The 9,883-nt window shown below is 39.3% G+C and overlaps 1 protein-coding gene across 2 annotated transcripts in view; it reads left to right on the top strand.

The window, feature by feature from the left end:
* Positions 1-2,298, top strand: part of TC2N (tandem C2 domains, nuclear) — a 16,688-nt gene extending 14,390 nt beyond the window's left edge. Inside the window, exon 11 of one of the 2 annotated variants that reach the window (XM_009071803.1) lies at positions 2,151-2,298. In XM_009071803.1, the coding sequence (XP_009070051.1) occupies positions 2,151-2,261 (111 nt within the window). In that variant the 3' untranslated portion in view covers positions 2,262-2,298. The remainder of the gene's footprint in view (positions 1-2,150) is intronic. The other variant, XM_009071804.1, reaches the window with a different exon arrangement.
* Positions 2,299-9,883: the final 7,585 nt, after the last annotated feature.

Genomic DNA, 9,883 nt, shown 5'->3' with positions numbered 1-9,883 from the left:
AGGAATGGTACTGGGCTCTTAAACATGCACTAGCATCAGTTGACATTTCATTTTTCTTTTAAAAAGAAATCCTAAAGTCAGTTTTGTGTGGAGTACTACTATGTAAAAGATTCCTTCCAACTGACATATGATCTCCTCCTTGCCTCTAGGCTTTCTAAAGAAAACAAATATAGCACTCACAGGAGCTCCACAGCATACAATGTCCTGTACAGCAAGGGGGGTGTTGGCTTAGCCATACCAATACTCTCACAAAGTACCAACAGCCACAATATCGGACCACCTTCCTGCCTAAAACAATGCTGAAATCAGTACAGTATTCTAAGTAATAATACAGGTATCCAAACACAAAGTATTTTTAGGGTTGTTTGGGGTTTTTTTAACAGACAGAACTTCAGTACTATCTCTTTGAAAGCATTTGTGTGATCATATTTATTTAACCACTCTAGAATTGGTAGTCTGGTCTCTTTTTATTCTCTCTGTCCTCTTCCCCTAGTTGTTCTAATTTACCATCACCCTGTCCCTCCTTTCTCTCCTTTTCTTCTTGGTACAGTGAGCCTTGGCTGTTTTTAATGCTCTGTGCCTTCCCTGAGCCAGTTAGATGCAGTAGCAGAATTTTAATATATGCATACATGAATAATATAGAATTGATTTTCAGAACTCAACTGTAACATCCTATGTCAGATGGAGGACTGTCCTGTCCTTAGGTACAAAAAATGGTACCTAAGGACAGCATTCTGGTCCCATTCTGGTGATGTTTCTTGTGCCTGCTCAAGACATGCAGTTATAGGAGATGCTGATGTGCTATATGCTATAGAAATGAGGTTCCTCTGTTTTTTGGAGCCTCATGTTGCATGTGTTCCATCTTTCTGCAATTCCTATCAGTGGAACTGGATTTGAAACAGGAAAAGGAAAAAAATTTGTTCTTTTTAGTTGTGCTACCTTGGGGAGAGAATAACTAGGTATGATTTTGCAGTCACTTAGCAGTATGTGAGGTCATCTCAATCTTATGAGTTACATTAAAACATGCATCTTATTTTTAGGGGGAGGAAATGAGCTACTTCTGCTCCTCAGAGGTTATTTGGAAAAGGTTGTTTCAGCTCATGAAGGGAGACATTGCCACATAACATATGAAGACATAAATTATGGCTCAGGGAAAAATGTACTTTGAGCAATTGGCTGGGTAGCTGGAAAAAAAATGAATATAGCTGGATCTACTAACTTTGTTCTTCAGAGAATGATGTTTAATTGGATGCTGTTCTAAGCAGACAATACTTAGATTAGGCTGCTTTTACAGGCATGTCTTTAATCATCAGCAAGATGTATATTGAATCTCTGTGGATGAAACATCAGCTGTCTGTGGTATTCTGGAAGACATTATTCTCACTTCTTGAGGACTCATGCCCCAGCAGTGTAGGCTAAATGTACTTCATGGTGAAGGTTTCTGGGAAGTCTTAAAAGGACTCATTCTTGGAAGACTTGAGGAAATAGAGTCCTGTAAATAATGATACCTACTTACATAAGCAGAATTCTTTTGGCAATGGAGGTTGGTGATAATGTCAAGGGGGAAAATTTCCTACTTGTACTTCATTTCCTCATTTAATGGCCACTATCCATTAATTGAATACCGAGAAGAAATGGACTCTTACTACGTGACTATGTGTGGTATGGGCATGTTAGTAACTTCTGTGGAATGCAGGTTTGGCCCTGTCTGTGGGAGTGTGCAATGTTAAATGTTCATGAAAACGCTGGACAGGCTGTGCAGGATGCCAGATGGCTTGCAGCCAACAGTGTTTGAATGCATAGAGCTGCCACTGGCCCTGATGAGCCCTTGACCCCAGCACGTGCATGTGAATACAGCAAGGAATGCTTGACTTAAAACATCTTATTAAGCAGAGAAACATTATTGTAGCGGGTTCTCTAAACTATTTTAGAGGCTAAATTTAAACACAGACTCCCCGTGTCCCCAGCTGAAAGCCAAAATATGTTAGGACTAGCAGAACTGTACTCGTCACTGTTATGCTTTGGTCGTAGTCTATACATTGTGTCTTGTTCTATACTTCAGTGGTATTTATTTGGAACTAAGAAAGGTTGGGCCTCTGAGTTCTATCAGGAAAACTCAATTTAATTTTTCTTTTTGTTTCTTACTGCAGATCTGGATAGGTTCTGATAGCAGCAACAGTGAAGCAGTAGAGCAGTGGAAAGATACTATTGCCAACCCTGAAAAAGTCGTCATTAAATGGTACAGCGTTGGTCCATCTTGAAGACTGGAGATGAAATTCAGAACTCATTTTTCTACAATTCCTATGCTGTCTAAAATAGTAGAAATAAAAAGAAAAATATTATCTACACAAGTTCTTCAGAAGTTCTCCACTGCATCATGCCTCCAAGGAAACTGGGAGCATTCAGTCCTTCCATGAGAAATACTGGCTAAATATTACTGTTAAGAAGATGATGTATAACTGGGAAATGTGCTCTTCCAATTTCAAAAAATCCATCTTGAAAAGCAGATTTTTGCCCTTTTCAGGCTCTGTAAAAGCACAGAAATTGTGTCTTGAAGAGAAGCAGCTTGGAATCAACTCCATGCTAACATCATCCTCATCTGCAGTCTTCTTGTTGGCAGACTCCAAAGTCCATGGCAATCAGTCTCGTCAGTGGCTTGGTCCTAGGTACCTCTGAGCCTCTGAGGTTGTTGACACCATTTGATCAGAGTAACATCTGCTCCAGCAAGTGGGAAAGCTGTGGCAGTAGAAGACATAAAGGAAACTACACAGTAAGGCAGTAGCTAAAGGCTTTTCTAATCTCCATTTTTGTTGAAGGGTTGTTCACTACCCTGACATGCCTGTACCTTGGGTTTGCCCCCACCCTTCCTCCCAAACAGAAAGATGGTAAGATAAGAATTTCTCTGTCTTACTGATCTTTGCAAGTGAGGCCCTCCAGACTTACTCATTGGGTAAATTCTGGTTGGAGTCAATGGAACAATACAAAGAGGCAATGATCCTGCCTAGGACCAAAGCCAGTATTTTTGGATAAATTACTCTCTTATATAGAATTCACTTCCTATCTAATCAACAATGCTCTAGCATTTGCTTACATTGCCAAAGCCCAGACTAATATGTACCAAGAAGTAAGCAAAGACTTACTGACATAAGTGCTTTTTGATACAAATTCAAATGCAGCACTGCAAGGGACTCAGACTTTGTTTAAAGCATGAGCTTACTACTGCAGAAGTGTTTGTTACATGTTTAGGATGCTGAAAAGTTATGCGTGGGAGTATATTTTTGTTACTTGTTTCTAGTAAGAAGAAATTACCACATTTTTATTGCAAATTATATTTTTCCTACAAAATCCTCAGATTATTTTTTTCTGTTAGCTCCCATATTTTCAGGGGTTTATTCACAGTTATTTTTAAGGGAGTATATATTGATAATATGTATGTCTAAAAGCACAGACCTCTTTGCACTACTTTAACTATCGGATTGGAAAAATACATATCTATTCCACTAAATCCACTGCTTACACATTTACTGTTGGCTTTGTCTGGGCTGTACAAATATGTATGTTCCTATAGACACTGAATAATTGTTTTTGCATAGCTTGGATCCAGTTCCAATATCTGACATGCACTAAAGTGGTAGTGAGAGCACTCACTGCTGGAAGGCAAAGGAACACAGGGAGCAGGGAAAACACTGTACCAAGAAAGCAAGTCCTATTGAAGCATACAGCTTGCAGCATCTTTACTTCAATGTTTTTGACTCTGAATAAGGGTCAAGAAAAGATGGGATCTCTTAGACTTAATTTTTTATCAGTTGATAATTGAAACTTTTAAAACTTCAACCATCCAGATTTTTGTTGTTGAAATTCAATATTTTGAAAACAAAAGGATTTTCACAGGCTCTTACATGTTCTGCTTTTTTACCAGACTTTATCAAAGAACTGAAAAAAGAGTTTGCATATTACTTGGAGAACAAATATTGGTTCTAGCTCTTACTGACACTGTAAAGCTCCCAATAGGCCCAGAGGTTCTTGACTTACAGCATTAGCTTCCAGCCAGTTACAGCACTTGGGCTGAGCCTGATCTGTTGGGCAAAATGAAGAAAGGAACTGGATCAAGATGATATTCTTGAAGTATTTTTACTTGAATACGTGGATCTTTCTCATTCATTGTGGCTGATCTGCAGTAAACAAAAGTGCAGACTGTTTCCTTATGCAGAATGCTGTTCTGTTTGAGAGAGGACAGGGAATATCCCAGTGTTTTGGAGACTTCAATTACCACAGCAGTGATTCTACAGAGATTGCCAACTCAGTGGATACTCTGCAAAATGGACTTTTGGGGCTGTTGTAGGACACCTAGACTTCTAAAGGCCTAACCTAGTCTCTTTATTCCTATGTTAATATTTAATCTATGTGTTTATAATAAAAGCTATGAATAGAAAGTTTCCTCTTTTTTCCCCAATTGTTTATACCAATATTTACCAGCATCTCAAACTGAAGTTAAGTCCTACCTTTTTGTCTGAGAAAATCCCAGTCAACAAACTCTGTTTCATGTAGTGTTCCCTGTAGGGGAGTTAACTGCTGGCACACTGGGGAGATACATAAGACCTCTCCTTGCAAAATGCATGCAGGTACTAGAACAGTCTGAAGAACACACCCTCTGGCACTGCTTCATCCTGTGCTTATTCCCAGGCTTTGGGGGCTTCTGCATTTGTGTGCACCCATGTAAGAATTTCATGAGTTCTTAATAATTGACTAAAGACCCTGTGGTTTTTTTCCTGTCACATAAAGCATTTTCCATTGATGATTCATTGTGTCTAGAGCTTCTGTATGGCTGTTACATTAGACAACAGTCCTGAAGAAAAAACATGAGACCAGGAGATACATGCATGATCCTAGAACAAGTCCCAGGGTACAACTGCCTGCAAAATGGGCTATTCCAGCAGGCGTCATGTCAATTTTAATGTCTTAAAACACAAGCTAGAAATCCCGTGGGACATCCTGCCTTTTAAGTGCAGATTATTTTGGTTTAGTGGTTAGTGACTGCCTCATTACAAATTCACCTGAGACTTTAGCTCCTCCAAATTCAGTTCCTGGTTTATTTGAGACTAAAGCAGCTCTCCAGAAAAGTAAAATGATGCATCATTTGAGGATCAATCCACAATATAAATCAGCAAGGAACTCTCTGTACTCCAGGATACATGCAAGAAGAAGAAAAAAGGTGTCTCGGGGCACTCCTTGAATGGTCACAGCTGTATGTTGTCCCTCTAATGCATGTTCAGCCACTATTTTGATTGTTACATCCAAATTTACTGCCATTGAAAATGCTGTTAAGAAAGCTGTTTTGTCAGTTCACTTAATTTGTAGATATAAGGCACACATGGTTTAGAGTTGGATTTGCTGTTGCTTCTAGTTAGTGACTCACTCAGCTTCCTAACTTATAACAATTCTAATGAAAGCAGCAGAGGTTCAGAAGCTGCACCAGTTTTATTTCAGACCTCTCCCAAATGGATGTGGGTGAACTGAGAGAACAGTTATGATCTTACATTAAATGTTATTCATACAGAGGTCTGTGCCTGCGTAGTTAGAAACCAACCATAGACTAAACTTAATCAGATTTTCCAAAACGTGTGTATATAATTTCACTGGTTGATCAAACAATCCTGTTTTATTTATTTATGACTAATAGCATTCTGTATGCAAACGAGGTCAACAAATTGATTTTTCAAGCTTTTACATCTCCATGGCACGGCATGGCATTCCTTGTAAGGGAAAAAAAATGTAAGATTCTACCTCAGAAGATGAGTGGGTGTAACAGTTTGTAAACCACATTATCATAAAACATTACATGGAAAATAATTGGATTTGAGCATCCTATCTTTTGTGATCACAACATAAATAGTGCCATATTGCTAAATCCATTAGGCATCCCTGGTTCTTCCTTTTGTTGGCAAGACATTTGTATAAAACAAAAGGTAATTTTGCAAGCATTCAATTAAGCACATATGTGTTTGACTTGAAAACTGTCTGGTGGAGGTTCCTTTTAGACTTATGAGTCAATTTTGCAGCCAAAACATAAGGTTGTCTAGAAATCTGGGTCAGACTTGTCCCACTTTTTACTTTGATCCTGCCAACATATGTGTGACATGGGCTGCATACTTGTGGAAAGTTTGGTATAAATCATGCTGGACATGATATACCCTCCTTATTTTTCCAGCTTCTGCTGCAAAATTACATCACCATGTCAATACAGGCCTGTGCATGATCTCATGCTTGGTGCATGGAAAAAGCCATCACTAAAATCAGCACCATGTCTCACAAACACTGCTCTAGCACATGTACATTCTTTTCTCCAGCTTGTGCTGAGGAACAGGCCATTGTCTCTTATAATCTATGGCAAAACTCCCATTGCATTCAGCAGAAGCAACCAGTCTTCAAAGCTGGTTTAGTTACTTCAGCATTGCAATTGAATGATTTATCTAACAAAAGGTTACACACAGCTTAATTTTTTAATCTCTTCACAGTTATGTTTCTGTAGGAACTGAATTTCATTGAAAGTGGATCTGTATCTCTTATAGGCAAAGTAAATATTCCCACAGATTTCAGAGCCTTTGAAATAAATCCTCTATGCTGATTTTCCCCTCATATTTCTGAATATGCAGTTTTTCCTTCCTTTTATTTCATTGTAGACTGCTCTTCTCAGCATAATTACAAATAATAAACTTGTTTAACTTTCTGCTTTTCTAGTAAGGTTTCTTCCCCTTCTTTACCTAGTACTGGGACCTGTATTATACATGTCTGACTTCTGTTTAAAGAACAAGCTATAGGCAGAAGACCTTCATCCTAGGGCTTGGCTCATGTCTGATGCTCTACATTTCTGAGCTACCTTTGCTCACAACTTCAATGGTATCATTCTTTTGGAGCTCCCCAAATTCCGTTGTTGTCTGTCACCACTGAATACAACAATGGGACAAATCAGTCATAACTTCTCATGCGTACCTGGGTATCTTCACTTGTCTTTCTCCTCCAAAAATTACCTTAGGAAATCATTTTGGTGATAAGAAGGAGTGAGTTGTTTGTGCTTCTGACCTTTGAGGACAGTAGGGTTGTTTGATTGCCACTGCAGTGCTGTGAGGCAAAGAGGAAGGCTCAAGGAAGAGTCATGAAAAGCTGCACCTCCAGGTGGAGAGAACCCTACACCTCCTGCATTTATGATCTGGGAAACACTTGTTAGCCTGGGGACTGGAATCCCTTGTCAGATGCCCAAAAGGAAGGGTCATCATACTGTACTTTTTATCCTTCTCTTGCAAAACCTTCTGGAGCTATGAAGCAGCTAAACGGGGAAATTTTCCATAGGAGGAATGGTTTGTTTCACAGATTTCTATGAAGCAGAGCACTGCCTGAAAGATTTTGAGAGTCTGAAAAAAACAGCCATAGGAATGTACTTGTTAGTTTTAAATATAGCCAAGCTTGTCACTTGTCATAGTAGACGAGTGAATTCTGACTTTGTGGTACACAGCAGAAGAAAATGACATGTACACCCAAACACAAGGCTGGTTCTCCCCTGCATTGACATCATTAGTCCTTCCCGCACATGGGTGGAACTATACACACTTAGCTGCCCCTTTTCCTGCAGTTAAGTGCAGGTTGGGTGGGGAATTAAGGGTAGGTAGTCAAGGAGGTAAAATAAAAGCAGTGCTCTTGTTTTGAAAAACATTGTTTTTCAAAGCAATGTAACATGACTGTAACTATTGACAAAGCTTTTATCTGGCGTGACTAAAGATAGATGATTACGCACTTAGGTATTTGCTTAGGTTCTTTCAATGCTTCCTGGCATGAGACTGGATTTTGTATTTAAATAATGTTTCATTCCACTGTGTTGGCTGACCTTTGAGTTCTAGACCTAATTATTCCTGATTCCCTATGGATTTGTCCCTCGTAGCTGATTGACTTTGGTGTGCAAATCCGGCTAGATAGACCTGCAATCCTTTTGTTACACCATCAGGTAGTAACAGAGCTTCTCTCTCAGATGGATTTTCTCATTTCTAGTAAGAGGTTAGCACATGACTAAACTGGGAGCTGGCTCTCCCTGTTCCATCTGAATGTTCTTGGATTTTCTTTACACCTTTGGAAACAGAATTATCAGTGACATCTCTGCCATCAGTCAAATTTGGCTGCAATGACTAATGGGCTCAAGAATTGTTGTGGACCTTGGAAGAGAAATGAGAGAAAACAAGCTCTGCTACTTCAGGACCCTGGGGCTCAGCTTTGTTTTTCTCCATTCTGCCACAGGTCAGAGAAGCATTTCAGATGACTGCTGATCATGATTCCAGCAATACTAGTTCTCAAGGCAACCCAAGCAGTTTCTCTAAAGACACATTTGTTAAACAGTGGCCGTTTTGGAGCAGTGTGCTATGGAGCTGACACCTTGCTGGGGGTTTCACAGTAGTGCACTTTTAAAGATCTGGGTGAATGTTTTGTTCTACCTTGAAATTACAGTTCACTAAAAGCAGAAGTAGAGGTTTGGTTAAGGTTAGTATTAAGAAATGCTTTAATAGCTTAATTCTTAGCTAATTAAGTAACCAGTAGCAGCCGACATGAAGTGCCCTTCTAATCTCCAGCACGTATATCTAATTAGGACTCCATCGACACTCACAGGCAATAATAATGCCCTTTTTTAACCCCTAGCCTTGCTATATTTAAGTTGGTGTTGAGGGTGAAAGGCTCACTGTTCCACTGACAGAGTGCTGTCTCTGCTACCTACAAACTGTCCTGAATCTTGGGAGCAGGATCCATGACTTCTGAGCATTGTTTTCAGATCTACTCTGTGTAGAACATAAAAAATCACCAATAGAATCTGCTTAGTTTCAGGTAGTTGCTTGCTTTTGGAGCACATACCATATTGAGAGCTGTGAGTCTGTGGATCTTGATTTACTGCACAAATATCCCCAAAGAACTGGATGATTGAACAACCAATCAATTCAAAAGTTCTGGTTTGGTTTTTATTTTTTAAAAAAAGGACAGATAAGCCCAAGGAATTCTGGATGAAACTGGCAATCAAATTTGTCATCAAATCTACATGACTGGCACAAGCTGACAAGCCTGTGTAAGAAAAAAAGTGGGTCAGAATGCCCATGAAAGAAAAATAGGGAGAATTGGAAAAATATAGAGAGAAAGGATTAATACACTCACCTAATTTCAAAGGCAAGGAAGCAAAGTCTTGGTGATTTTAGCTCTTTAACCAAGCTGTTGGGCTAAGGTGAAGTATAGAAGAGGATCTGTGAGACACTAATACTTCACTGTGATTTGACAGACTATGCTGTCTCTCCACATTACACATTTTGTAGACCAAATGCAACCCTGATGATTACCATTTGTTAGTGTAGACAAATTGCATTGTGTGTATAAATTAAAGCCTTAAGCCATGGATTCAAAAATATACCACAAAGGGATTTCTAGTGCTAACTTTGCATGTAATGCCAAAATTCACAGAGAAGGAAATGGAACATCAGCATGGATTCAGTATTCCCTGTCTAGCCACACTGTTCCTTGCTGTGGGAGTAAAAGTCTTATAAATACCCTCTTTGAAAAATACAGCAGGTGCTGATGTTCTAGTCCAACAGACTGGTATTTATGGCATCCACTTGTTCTCAGCTACTTGATTTCATCAGCACTTTGTTCCCTTTCTTTGTCTGCACCTCTCTTAGTTGCCATAGAGACAAAGCATAGTCAAACACATCCAGCTGGTTTACCTCCTTTAATCAGCCCCTGGAAGGTCATTGGAATGACAAGTTTCTCCTGTGCTTTAGAAACGTATGTCAAATCTGTTTGCACATGTCCCTCTGTATGAACGGATCAAAGCACTAGTCTGGTCAACAAAAGCAATGAGTAC

This window comes from Acanthisitta chloris, unplaced genomic scaffold (genome assembly GCF_000695815.1).
Source record: "Acanthisitta chloris isolate BGI_N310 unplaced genomic scaffold, ASM69581v1 scaffold14483, whole genome shotgun sequence".
Lineage (NCBI taxonomy): Eukaryota > Metazoa > Chordata > Aves > Passeriformes > Acanthisittidae > Acanthisitta > Acanthisitta chloris.
The sequence above is the reverse complement of the archived record's forward strand: the minus strand, read 5'-3'. Positions and strand labels throughout refer to the sequence as shown.